The 14,612-nt window shown below is 38.2% G+C and overlaps 1 protein-coding gene across 2 annotated transcripts in view; it reads right to left on the bottom strand.

Annotated features, from left to right (window-relative positions):
- The window catches only part of PHEX (phosphate regulating endopeptidase X-linked), a 276,100-nt gene that overhangs the window by 114,454 nt on the left and 147,034 nt on the right, over positions 1 to 14,612 (bottom strand). For both annotated transcript variants that reach the window (XM_072615274.1, XM_072615275.1), the window contains one exon: positions 10,286 to 10,387. In XM_072615274.1, coding sequence (XP_072471375.1) covers positions 10,286 to 10,387 — 102 coding nt within the window. The remainder of the gene's footprint in view (positions 1 to 10,285; positions 10,388 to 14,612) is intronic.

Raw genomic sequence — 14,612 nt, forward strand, 5'->3', positions numbered from 1 at the left:
CATTTAGATAGAGGGTCTTGTTCAGTTTTACTTAGTATCTTCCTGTCTTTCATTTTTTGACACTATATAACTAAAAAGAGTGGATAGTTGTCTAAGAATGTGGTAGGGAGAGTCTATTTAAAATTTCAAAATAATTGCCTGGTAACAAATTTCTCAAAATTTACTTTAGGATTATGTCTACTATCATTAATAATTAAAGAAATACAAACTAAAACAACTCTGAAGTGCCACTTCACACCTATCAGAAATGACAAATACTGAAGAGGACATGGAAAAATAGGACACTAATGCACTGTTGGTGGAGTTGTGAACTGGTCCAACTCTTCTGGAGAACAATTTGGAACTATGCCCAAAGGGTATAAAACCATATATACCTTTTGACACAGCGATACCATCACTAGGTCTGTTCCTCAAAGATATCAAAAAAGGGAAAGGACGTATATGTACAAAAATATTTATAGCAGCTCTTTGGTGGTGGCAAGGTTTGGAGACTGAGGAGATACTCATTAACTGGAAATGACTGAACAAGTTGTGTCATATGATTGTGATGGAATATTATCTTGCTATAAGAAAAGAATGTACTGATGCAAAGTGAGGTAAGAAAAATTAAAACATTGTACAAAGTAACAGCAATATTATTATGATGGCTAATTGTTACAGACTTAGCTACTCTGATCAATACAATGGTCCAAGACCATTCTAAAGGACTCATAATGAAAAACACTATCGACCTCCATAGGGAAAACTGATAAACACAGAGCAGATGAAAACATATTTTCTTATACTTTATTTTTCTTATTTTTTCTAACAATAAAATTAATATGAAATACATTTTGCATGGCTTTGTATATATAATGGATCTTGTATTTCTTGCCTTTTCAATGAATGGGGGTAAGAAGGGAGGAAAGAAGAAAAGTTAGAACTGAAAATAAATGTATTTTTTTAAAATGATTCTGTTCCTCAATTTATAAATGGTCAAAGGATATGAACAAGCAGTTTTCAGAGGAAGAAATTAAAGCTATCTACAGTCATATGAAAAAATGCTCTAAATCACTATTGATTAGAGAAATACAAAGCAAAACAACTCTGAGGTACCACATCACACCTATTAGATTGGCAAACAAGACAAAACAGGAACATGATAAATGTTAGTAAGGATATGGGAGAGTTGGAACACTAATTCATTGTGGGTGGAGCTGTGAGCTGATCCAACTGTTCTGGAGAGCAGTTTGAAACTATGCCCAAAGGACTACAAAAATGTGCATGCCCTTTGACCCAACAATATCTCTTCTAGGACTATATCTCCAAGAGATCATAAAAATGGGTATGGGACTCACATGTACAAAAATATTTATAGCTGCTGTCTTTGTGATTACCAAAAACTGGAAATCAAGGGAATGTCCATCAATTGGGGAATGGCTGAATAAATTATGGTATATGAATGTAATGGAATACTATTGCGCTATAAGAAATGATGAACAGGAAGACTTCGGAGAGGCCTGGAAAGACTTATATGGACTGATGCTGAATGAAAGGAGTAGAACCAGGAGAACTTTGTACACAGCAACAACCACAGTGGGCGAGGATTTTTTCTGGTAGACTTAGAATTTCACTGCAATTCAAGGACCTAAAAAATTCCCAATGGTCTTTTAAGGCAAAATGCCTTCCACATTCAAAGAAAGAACTATGGAATTCGATTGCAGAATGTAGCAGATCATTTTCCTTTGTATCATGTTTTGGTTTGTTTTATGATTTCTCCCATTCATTTTAGTTCTTCTATGCAACATGACTATAGTGAAAATGTATTTAATAGGAATGTATGTATAGAATATACAAAATTGTATGCTGTCTCAGGGAGGGAGGGAGGAGAGAGGGGAAAGGGGGGGGGAGGTAGGAAAAAAAATCTAAGTTATATGGTAGTGATTGTGGAACACTGAAAATAAAAAAAATAAGGATTCTGTTGTTTATTGATGCTAAATAACTTGAGTCAAAGGATTTTTACTTGAAAACCAAATTTTGTGAATATTTAAAATGAAGTGCACTGTCACTCTACTGTAACACTAAACATGGGATGCCTTAAAGGTTAATGACTTCCCTTTTACAGGAAGTATTCAAGTGGGACTGGGTCACCACTTGTCAGAGATGTTGGAGATTAGTGCTTTAAATAACGGGAGAAAGAGAATGAGAGAGAGACAGACAGACAGACAGACAGAGACAGAGACAGAGAGAGAGAGAGAAAAAGAAAGAATTTTTTTTAATCCCTTAATGTGTGTCAGGCACTGTGCTAAACACTGAGGATGTAAATACAGGCATACAAGAGAGTTATCCTCTTCAAGGAAATTACATTCTCATAAAGGAAGAGAACACCTTGAAGAGAGCTGGAAAGGGAGGGAAAGGCAAGGCTACTGATGAGAAGAAGAGAAATCCACAGAGTAAATTGAATAGATAGTGAACGGAGGGTGACTGGGACTTCCATGAAATGGTTGTCCAGTCTAGGGAGTCATCAGTTCTGATACTGGGATTGAGGAGTGCTATGAATCTCAGAGGAACTGTCTACAATATGTCACAAAGGAATATAATAGCAAAGAGTTACCCTAATGGCAATACCAAATTTAGTCCCTTTGGAATGATCTATTTCAGTACCTTATATGTGTTCTATAACTATTGTCTCTTAAAGATCCTTTACATCCCCTGAATATTCTGTGTGAAATAGTCTATCTTATGCCCAATTCCCTGATACCACCTTGAGTGCTTCTGTATAAGATGGGAACTCCATTTACCTACATTTGGGAAAACCTTGAAGTCAGCTACATTCAAGCCTTATTTTAGAGATTTACCAGCTTAAGACCAAGTAGGAACAATGAGTCAAAAAGAAAAATTGAATTTCAAGGTGTCTGTCCCCAGGATCAGACTCAGTCTAGGTGATCCCAGAGTTTTTATGTGGTGGGGGTAGGAGAGAAGGGTTCTAGGCCATGGGTCAAGCATAAAATGAAGAGGTAGAAAAGGTCCTCCCCCCTTCCAGCTCAAGAGTCTATTATCCCGCTGAGGCTAGTTACTAAAATAAGAAAAGGGCCTATGATGCATTTTCACATCAATCACCCCAAAGGACCCCAAGGACATTACTTTGGTGAGGATCTAATCCACCAAAGCTCAATTCAATTAAACCTACATTGGAAAATTTAACTAGAGTGCTATAATACATGTATAATGGATCTGGTTGAAATTTTACAATTTGATTTGATCTAAGACTATATGGTACAAACAAGTTGCCTATCTGCCTGGTGGAAAGAGCTGCCACGATTGGTGTTCCCCACATCAATGTAATTCCGGGTCCCAGATTCCTTCTCCATACAAAATAAATCAAATTATTTTCTTCTATCCTTAAAATTTCACATAGTGGTCCTTGTAAAGAAGGCCATTCATTTTCAGAACCAGAGGTCTCCAAGCCATGCATGGTGGTTTGTTTCACAGACCTCAGAACAATCTGCCACCACCTATGAGTATCCACCATTACACAAGACCACTGCACATTACAAGGAGAAGAAAGGAGAAGGGAAGGGCAGAGAAGAGAAATAAGAAAAATCAAAGTAAATTGGCATCTCTGGGCTCCAGTTGCCTTATCAGTAAAATGACTAGATGATCTCCATGTTTCCTTTTAGCTCTAAAACTCTACAACTAAGAATTTTAAGAGAAGTTTATTTTTGACATTTGGAGAAATAGAATCTCAGAGCTCAAAGGGAATCATTCTTCTCCCTTATTCATCATCCTATTCAATATGGAAAACACCACAGCCCATCCCACAGGCACAGCACAGCCAAAATGAATCTTTATTTCTTACTCCTGACTCAGCCTTCCTTACGGTCTAACATTCCTATCCCTTGCTAAAGACAGTTGTAAACCAAGAGGGAGGAGCTGAAAATCACACAGAAAACAGAAAACTAGGGGAGTGGGAAGGGAGGTGAGAAAATAAGAATTCAAGTGGCCCTGCCATACCACTTGTACATGCAGTAAATATGGCAGTCTCTTCTATGTGGATGCATATATGTCAATGTGTCTCTGTGACATTAGAAAGCAAGATGCAATTTTGCACGTGTATTTATTTTTCATTATTAAAGAAAGAGTTAAAATTCACAGATTGAAGGTTGATTGGACTCTGAAGGTCAGATAACTATTAAGGGTAGGAAGAAAAAATATAGACAGAAAGAAGTATAAGGGAAAGCTCATACACTCATGGAATGTGAGAACAGGAGGGACCCTAGAGATCATCTACCTCAATTCCCTCATTTCAAAGATGAGGGAACCAAGATCTAAAAAGGTAAAATTCCATATAGACTTAGTAGCAGAGCCAGGACAATGGATTAAGAAAGCAAATAGGACAGGGAGATTAGTGGGATGTAGGGAGAAAAAACAAAGTTAGCTAACAAAGAGGGGTGGGAAACCAATGGAGGTTTTCTTAAGTGCCCTGTTTATGACTTCATTTTGTTCTCATTGGAATGCCCTCCTTCTCTGCCATCTGGAATCCCCAGTTCTCTCCAAGGAACACATTTAGTCTTTTCCTCATTACATTCCTCATACCCCAACCCTCCTACCCCTCCACCCTTTACTCCACCTCCAATGTGAATATTCTCCTCACAAATCCAGAATTCACTTTAAAAATTTTTGTGTTTACTTATCTGTGAACATATTGTTTCTACCTTAAGTTTGTTTTTTCTTTTGTTGTAGGGCAGAGATGGCTATCACATTTGTCTTTGTAACCCTAGCACCTAGTACAGTGCAGTCTTGACAATATGCCAACAACTCTCTCCAAAAAGATTTATACTGTAAATGGAAGGTGATCTCAGAGAGAAGGCACTGGGGATGGAGGAGGTGAAGTGACAGAACTGAGAAAGGTCTCCCGAAAAAAGTAAGATTTAGATAAACTTTGAAGGAAACCAGAGAAGCCAGGAGAGAGAAGTGAGGAGGGCAGCCCAGGCATGGGGATAAGCCAGTGAAGAGGCACAGAGGTGGGAGATGGAGTGTCATGTGAGAGGAAGAGCAAAGAAAGCTTGTGTCACCATCCACAGAGTATGTGAAGAGGGGTGAAGAGGAAAAAGGTTGGAAAAGTAGGAAGGGGCCCGGGATGAAGGGCTTTCAAAGCCAAAGGAGATTTTTATATTGGACCCTAGAAGTGATAGGGAGCCAATGGAATTGTTTATTTGTTTTTGAGATTGTTGTTGTTTAGTTTTGTTGTTATACAGAGGGATGTGACAAGATCAAACCTGTGCTTTAGGAAGGTCACTTTGGTAGAATTTTCATTAAATGGCCCAAGATCAAATTCATGTTCATAAAGCCCTTAAAAGTTTGCAAATGATCCTGTAATGGAGTGGGTAATGCAAGCATTATTCTCCCACATTTACAGATGGGGAAGCAAAGTCATTTATCATAGGCCACACAGCTCCTAAATGACAGAGCCAGGAATCAAACCAGCTCCCCCTGATTCCAATACCACATTGTCTGCTCTGCTTCTGAAGCTATAATAGATCTGCAGCCACGTACAAATATAATATAGTGAATGGAAATCATTACAAAATGACCTCAGAGTTCTTGCTAATCTGATCAAGAAAAAAGATTTTCAAAGATTATTTTTAAAATCACTTTCCAAGGTGTAACAGAAAAAGGGCTGACCTTGGAGTTAAGAAGAAGTCCATTCATCCACACATACTGACTGGGCACCCCTGGGCAAGTTACTTAATCTCTTAAGGCTGCCAGGACACTCTTTAAGACCAGAAGTTATGGAGAAGTGGCAAATCTGCATGGATGGAGGGAATTGCCATACTATGAGCCTATGATCAAATCATAGTGCTGGACAAAAAGAAAAAATCAGTATCTATTTTTTGCTTTAAAAAATTCCCTATGCTAATATTTGTTTATAATTTCTCTCTAATCCTTTACAAAATAAACGGTCACAAAAAAGGAGATTACAATTACTTCACAAGACCAGACAACTAGTTAAAAAATATCTTGCCATAAGATCCAGAATTGGAAGAAATTTTAGGAATTCAACCCAATGTCCTCATTTGATAGCTGGGAACAACACTGAAGATGAGAAAGATAGTGTGGCTTATGCAAGGTCATACAAGTAGTAAAGGTTCAAATCCAGACCTTTTGATTACAAATTCGACACTCTTTCAACTACACCACACAAGATCTCTTTTCTGGAGGAGAGGAAGAAGGCAGAGAGAACCAGTATACTTTCTCAGAGAGCAATGATCAATTCCAGTAAGCAACAGGACAAAACAATATCAATAAATTTCCTTTCTCAAATAGCACCACTGTTGCAAATGCCATGATTATAAGCTCTTGCCCATTTTCATTCCCTGTCTTTGTTTCTTCCCAGTTTCAGAAGGTCCATTACTGTGGAAAGCTGTGGTCAAAGATCATTTCATACTGGACAGTTCATTGTCAACATAGGATCTTTAAATTGGTAGGAAAAGTAGACGACCTTCCTTCCTCTAATTCACTACATTTTCCACCTTTTCTTATAGGCTGCCTAGTGACTCAGCACTGGTCCAATGTGGACACTGTCTGTTAATGATGAGAAATCTTCTGCATAAAGGTTATGGTAAAAAACACAAATCCAAAGAACATTGCCAAAGCCTACTATGGGATGCAGGCAAATTATGTGCCTCCATTTCAAATGGAGGTGAAAGCAAAGAATCTCTTCTTAATGCAGGAATTATTAAATGGTATCAGAAAGCAGAATCTAGAAAATAATCAGAAATTTCCATCTGAGACTCAAGGAATTGGTAGGTAGAACATCGTCATTCTTGTTGGCTATTAAAAGGCAATCATGTCAAATACAGCAGAGAAAGAATAACAAAGAAAAAATAATAATTTTCAAAAAACAGACCAGAATCAGAATACTGCATAAAAGACCTTCAGCTCTTTAACTATGTCTGGTCTTTTTGAGTACCAAGAGCTCCATCCAGAGAATGTCTGGAGAACTGCACTTTATTTATTCTAGAGAAAAAGAAAATCCAAATCTTTTGTGGTCCAAAATAGGGTTCACCTTCATCCTTCCCAGAGAACCCTTCCCTTTTAACGGATGATGAAGAAGTATCAGCATTTTTATTTTCATTGTTTAAGTACTCTGATATTACAAATACAATCAGCACCTCAAGATGCTGGCTAGGGCTCCCCAGGGATCCAAATAAAATCACTAAGATGCTTTTATTTTCTTCTTGTACCTGTTCCATTCATCTCTAAGAACTGTCAGGTCATCAGAAGAAAGCACTTTATTAAAATAATGATGATGTAGCAGCTTCCACAGATGCACAAAGAAATTCAGAGATATCCTAGTGGCAAATAGGAACACATTTCTCAAGTAAAAGCAAAACTAAGGCTAGTTCTGTGTAAAGTGGGATCCCCAGTCACCTTGACTAGAATGTCAAACAGTGATGCAGTAGATCACTTGAAACCTTTCACCACTCTCTCTGAGATGAACACAGTCTGGGTTTGTTGAAGAAGAGGTTGTTGTTCCCAAGACATTATGCTTGTATCATATATACACAGAGAGAGTGAGACATACACACACACACACACACACACACACACAGAGAGAGACAGACAGACAGACAGAGAGAGACAGAGAGGGAAACAGAGAGACAGAGAGAGGGAGGGAGGGAGGGAGGGAGAGACAAAGAGAAAGAAAGAGACAGAGAGACAGAAAGAAAGAGAAAGAGAGAGAGGGAGGGAGGAAGGGAGGGAGAAAGAGAGAAAGAGAAAGGAGAGAGAGTCAGGAGAGGTTCCCTTCTCCCAGAAGGGATCAGGCTGCTAAAAACTGAGCTAAGGTAGTAATACTGACTTTCTTTGGCCACATCACAACAGCATAGATTCTCTAGAAGAGACTCCAAGTTCTTAAATAAATGAAAAAGAAATCTTCTCAAAACAACATCATAATGCTGAGGAATCCCCCTGCCCCTTCACCATCTTCCCACCCTCAGAATGTAATTTAGTTCCCTCTGTGAGCAGCCTCTACCCATTCCCTACAAGATGATGGACAGTCTTGACTAACAGCTTCTGGGGAGGGGAGAATAAAACTTAACCTTTATTCTGGTTCCCCCCCTTTTCTTCTTCTTCACTGTCAAAAACCAAGAAAGCTTTTCATGTATGTTGACAGAAATGTGTGCTGAGGAGATTACAGCCCTGAAGTGGGAGGGTCCCTTGTTGACACACCATCCGCTCCAAGGGCAACGGGTTGGGAATGGGTAGTCAAGAGTTTTGCTAGATCCACTGAAGGACAGAATTTCCTTCAGCACAGAAAATAAGGTGAGATTATAAAGTAATGACTTGGGGAAAGGGAGAGAGCTCTATTCAAATATAAAAGTGATATGAATACGAAAGATGTCCATTTAAAAATTTAAAGAAAAGAAAAGAAAATGATGGGATTGATTTCCACAGGTAGTTCATGGTAATGTCTCATTACCTTGCTGTTATGTTATGTGTTAGAGTGCATGTCAATCAGAAGACCTCATATTTAGTGCTGGGAAAAAGCTTAGAGGTCATCTAGTGCAAGGCAGCTAGGTGATACAGTAGAAAGAATGCTGGGTCTGGAGTCAGGAAAAACTGAATTTAAATCCAGTCTCAAACACTTACGAGCTTGAGTGACCCTGGGAAAGTCACTTAACCTCTCTTTATCTCAGTTTCCCAACTATAAAATAGGGATGATAGTAGCCCCTACACTGCAGGGTTATTGCGAGGATCAAATGAGATGTTGGTGACACCAGTGCCTGGCACATAAAGGGATCTATATAAATGATTATTTCCTTCCCTTCCCCCATCATCTCACCTAGGTGGTAAGTCCAGTGATCACTCAAGGAACTGACACCACTGCAAAAGCTTTTCTCTCCTCCATTTCTGACCTGGGCCAGTTCATCCCTCCTTAGGCACATAGTAGGTGCTTAATAAATACCTGTTGCTTTTCTTCCTTTCCTTACTTCATTTATTTACAGATAAGTAAAATGGGTCTCAGAAAGCTTAAATGACTTGCTCCCCATCACATCGTTAATAAACAGCAAAGCTGCAATTTGGAGCCGGGTTCGGGGATGTCAGATTGCTCCCCTTCCAATGTATGAGGCTTTGATCACTTGAGGACAGTGTAAAGTGATCACAGATCGTTAAGCTAGTAAGAACCTTGGATCCAACCTATACATTTTATAGATGAAGAAACGGAGGTGCAGAAAAGTTAAATGTCACGCCCAAGGTCACAGAGGTAGTAAGTGGCAGAACTCCTCTTGCCAGTCATGCCACTTGGGTCATCTCTGAAAAATAATGTAGCAGAATGTGTTTCATTTGCTTACAAAGGCAGCAGTAGCCATTGGACCTAGGGATAACACTGTGCATGAGGCAGGAGGACACAGAGCCAATACAGGGTTTTCCCTTTTCTTTTGTTGTTAAGGTCTTTCCTGCCAGCTGTTCCCCTTAGCTCCCTGCTGTTCTGCATTCTGCCATATACAGGAAGAGGCTTGTGCAAAATCACTGGCTGGCAGGCAGTATGGCTAAGTAGAACCACTTGTTTAAAAAAAACTGAAGGCCAAACTATAAAATATTTCAAAAACACTCAAGCACAAGAAAAATCAGTGGTTTGGTCAGTATTGGGAATTCCCGTTGTTGGAATTCTTTGTATAGATCTATGTATGATTTAGGAGATGGGACCTAGAGTAAGGACTTTAAACTGAGATCTGCAAAACATACATATGTATTTATATGTATATATACAAATATGTATGTGTGTGTATATATATGTGTGTGTGTTTGTGTGTATTTCAATTTAATTTGTTTCCTTTGAAATTTTATGTATTTTATATTATACATTTAAAGCCACTTTTCTGAAAATGGATCCATAGACTTCACCAGATTGACTAAGGGGTCTGTCACACAAGAAAGGTGAAGAATCACTACTCTAGAGAGACTATAAGATGTAGAGAGGTTAAATCACTTGCCTTGGGTCACACAGCTAGAAAATGTCAGAGTTGGAATCTAAACCTGGGTATTCCTGACATCATGCCCAGCATGCTACCCACAATACCACAACCACTATAATTTTGAAAAACTGGTTAGAAAAAATGAAAGGGCAGATCTTGTTTCCTCTTATTTCCAGAGAGTAAAATATATTGGTACATCCCAAAATACAGTTCTAGTTTGGTAAATTTTTAGAAGCTTCAACAACTGTGCAAACATAAAAACATTAAATCACCATCAAGCATGAAACCACTTACAAAAAAAAGTTAACATGAGATTTCTTTACCTTTTCTCTGGCTCTCCTCTTTGTCCCGTCATCCATCCACTCATTTTCCTTGTCCAGCATATCAATGAAGGCCCAGCGAACTCCTTCAATCAGTTCCTCCATCTAGAAGAAAAAAGTCACCCTAATAAGAAAGTCCAAACATAAGGCAGAAAGCACAGTGGACTGAAGGTAAACAATGAGAACATGTTAAAAGCAGGAACTTTCTAGGAAAAAGTCTCTAGGGTCGGATAGATTTACAAGTGAATTCTATCAAACATTTAAAGCACAGTTAATTCCAATACTATATAGACTATTTGGGGAAATTGGGAAAGACAGAGTCCTCCCAAATTCTTTTTATGATGCAAATATGGTTTTGCTACCTAAACCAGGAAGAGCCAAAACAGAGAAAGAAATTATAGAACAATTTCTCTAATGAATACAGATGTAAAAATTTTAAATAAGAGTCTATCAAAAAGAATACAGCAATTTATTATGAGAATAATACATTATGATCAGGTAGGATTCATACTAGGAATGCAGGGCTGGTTCCATATTTATTAGCATTACTGATCATATCAACAACAAAACTAACAGAAATCACATGATTATCTCAATAGATACAGAAAAAGCTTTTGACAAAATACATGCATTCCTATTGAAAACACTGGAGAGCATAGGAATAAATGGAACTTTCCATAAAATAATAAGCAGCATCTACCTAAAACCATCAGCAAGCATTATATGTAATGGTGACAAACTAGATGCAGTTCCAATAAGATGAGGGGTGAAACAAGGATGTCCATTATCACCACTATTATTCAATGTGGTACTAGAAATGTTAGCTGTAGCAATAAGAGAAAAAAAGAAAATGAAGGAATTAGAACAGGCAAAGAAGAAACTAAGTTATCACTCTTTGCAGATGATACGATGATATACTTAGAGAATCCCAAAGAATAAAGTAAAAAACTACTTGGCAAAGTTGTAAGTTACAAAATAAACCCACACAAATTCTCTGCATTTCTCTATATTACTAACAAAGCCCAACAGCAAGAGATAGAAAGAGAAATTCCATTTAAAGCTAGGGTAGACACTATAAAATATTTGGGAATCTACCTGCCAAAACAAACATAGGGACTATATGAACACAATTACAAAACACTTTTCACACAAATAAAGTCAAATCTAAGTAAGTGGAAAAACATCAATTGCTCCTGGGTAGGTTGAGCCAGTATAATAAAAATGGCAATTTTACCAAAATTAATTTACTTATTCAGTGCCACACCAAACTATCAGATAATTATTTTGTAGACCTAGAAAAAATGATATGAAAATCCATCTGGAAAACCAAAAGGTCTAGAATATCAAGGGAACGAATGAAAAGAACTGCTAAGGAAGGTGGCCTAGCTCTACCAGATCTCAAATTGCATTATAAAGCGGCAATTATCAAAACCACTTGGTACTGACTAAGAAACAGAAGGGTAGACCAGTGGCATAGATTAGGTACTCAAGACCCAGTAATCAATGAATATAGCAATCTACTGTTTAATAAACCCAAGGACCCCAGCTTCTGAGATAAGAACTCACTTTTCAACCAAAATTGCTGGTAAAACTGGATAATAGTGTGGCAGAAACCAGGCATAGACCAATGCCTGACACCATACAAGAATAAAGTCCAAATGGGTACATGATCTAGGAGTAAATATTGATACTATAAACAAATTAGTGCAACAAGGAATAGTGTATTTATCAGATTTATGGAGAAGGGAAGAATTTTTGACTAAATAAGAGATAGAAAACATTATGAAGTGCAAAATGGATAATTTTGATTACATTAAATTGAAAAGTTTTTGCACAAACAAACCCAATGCAACCAAGATTAGGAGGGAAGCAGAAAATTGGGAAAGGATTTTTGCAACTAGTTTCTGTGATAAAGGCCTCATTTCTAAAATACATAGAGAACTGTGTCAAATGTAGAAGAATACAAGTCAATCCCCAATTGATAAATGGTCAAAGGATAGGAACAGGCAGTTTTCAGAGGAAGAAATTAAAGCTATCTATAGTCATATGAAAGAATGCTCTAAATCACTATTGATTAGAAACATGCAAATTAAAACAACTCTTAGATACCACATCACACCTGCCAGACTGGCTAACATGAAAAAACAGGAAGATGATAAATATAGGAGAAGATATGGGAGAGTTGGTGGAGCTGTGAGCTGATCCAACCATTCTGGAGAGCAATTTGGAACTATGATCAAAGGGCTAAAAAAATGTGCATACCCTTTGACCCAGCAATACCACTTCTAGCACTATATCTCCAAGAGATCATAAAAATGGGAAAGGATCCCACATGTACAAAAATATTTATAGCAGCTCTCTTTGTGGTGATCAAAAACTGGAAGTCAAGGGAATGCTCATCAATTGGGGAATGGCATAATAAATTGTGGCATATGAATGTAATGGAATACTATTGTGCTATAAGAAATGTTGAAAAGGAAGACTTCAGAGAGGTCTGGAAAGACTTATATGAACTGATTTTGAGTGAAAGGAGTAGAACCAGGAGAACCTTGTGCACAGCAACAACCACAGTGTGCGAGGAATTTTTCTGGTAGACTTAGTACTTCATTGCATTGCAAGGACTTAAAAAATTCCCAAATGTCTCTTAAGGCAAAATGCCTTCCACATCCAGAGAAAGAACTATGGAATTCAATTGCAGAATGAAGCAGATCATTTTCTTTTGTATTATATTTTGGTTTGCTTTATTATTTCTTCCATTCATTTTAATTCTTCTGTGCAACATGACTAAGGTGAAAATGTATTTACTAGGAATGTATGTGTAGAACCTATATAAAATTGTATGCAGTCTTGGGGAGGGAGTGGGAAGGTACATGGGAAGGAGGGGAAGGGAGGGGAAACAATCTAAGATATATGGAAGTGATTGTAGAACACTGAAAACAAATAAAATAAAATAAAAAATTTTTAAAAAGCCAAAAACTTTGGAAGAGAGCTTCATGGCCATCCCCCATTTCAGGAAGACACAGAGTGATGAGAAGAAGTGAGAGGTGCCTTCTTTGTACCTAGACTTGGACTTCCCCAAAAAGACCCTGCAAAGACTCTTCCTCAGCTTAAACATAACTAGAGATGAATTGTAGTGACTGCAGCTATTTTATCCCAAATCATGTCAAGGACCAGCAATAAACAGAAACAGATTACATGGAGAAGTTACCATAGCTCCTGCCTTGTAACCTAAATCTGCCTGTAGCTATTGAGCTCTGAGAACTCATTTCAATTTTCTATAAGGGCTGAAGGAAAAAAAGTAAAAAGCAAAAAAAGTGATCAGGGAGATGGGTATTTCAGAAAAATGACTGAAACTGAAAAGGTCCAGAGTTAACAGAAAGCCAAGTAGAGAGATAAGGAACCCTGAGGAGAAACTTCCCCCACATGAATCAAAGTTGTTCTGGGTACCCCAGTCAGTTCTTCTTAAGTTTGATCCCTAGGGTGAACCAAATATTTTCTCAGCATCTTTGTTCTTGGCTTTTCATTCACTTCACTTCTCTCTCTCTCTCTCTCTCTCTCTCTCTCTCTCTCTCTCTCTCTCTCTCTCTCTCTCTCTCTCTCTGTCTCTCTCTCTCTCTCTCTCTCTCTCTCTCTCTCTCTCTCTCTTCTGTGTCTCTCTCTTCCTCTGTGTTTGTGCATCTATATCTCTGTCTCTGTGTCTCTGTCTTTTTCTGTCCCTCTCCATCTCTCTGTGTCTATATCCCTCTGTCTCTGTCTCTCTCTTCTTTCTCTCTGTTTCTCTATCTCCTTTCTCTTTTTCATCTCTCTCTGCTCTCTTTCTATCTCTTCTCCTCCTCCTCTGTCTCTCTCTCTCTCTCTTTTTCTCTCTCTGTCTTTCTGCATGTGTGTGTGTGTGTGTGTGTGTGTGTGTGTGTGTGTGGCTGACTCTAGCTCTCAGGCTTTCTCTTTCCTCTCTCTTCTCTTTCTGTTTCTCCTTTCTCTGTCTCTTTCCTTTCTCTTTTTCCATCTCTCTCTCTCTCTCTCTCTCTCTCTCTCTCTCTCTCTCTCTCTCTCTCTCTCTCTCTCTCTCTCTGTCTCTCTCTCTTCCCATCCCCTCTCTCTCTTTGTCTCTCTTCCCCACCCCCCAAAATAATTGAACCACAACTGACTATTCCCAAGGAATTTCTGCTAAAAGGTCTAAAACCAAACTTATAGCAATTAATTGATACTCGTATCCATATCGTGTGCTTTCTCTCTCTCCAATTCAAGGAAGAAAGCAAAATAGACGAGAGAAAAAAAGATGCTATCTGTATACACAAATAGGGGATTCAGGGGAGATGCTTATGCTATG

Source organism: Notamacropus eugenii, chromosome 5 (genome assembly GCF_028372415.1).
Source record: "Notamacropus eugenii isolate mMacEug1 chromosome 5, mMacEug1.pri_v2, whole genome shotgun sequence".
Taxonomy (NCBI): domain Eukaryota; kingdom Metazoa; phylum Chordata; class Mammalia; order Diprotodontia; family Macropodidae; genus Notamacropus; species Notamacropus eugenii.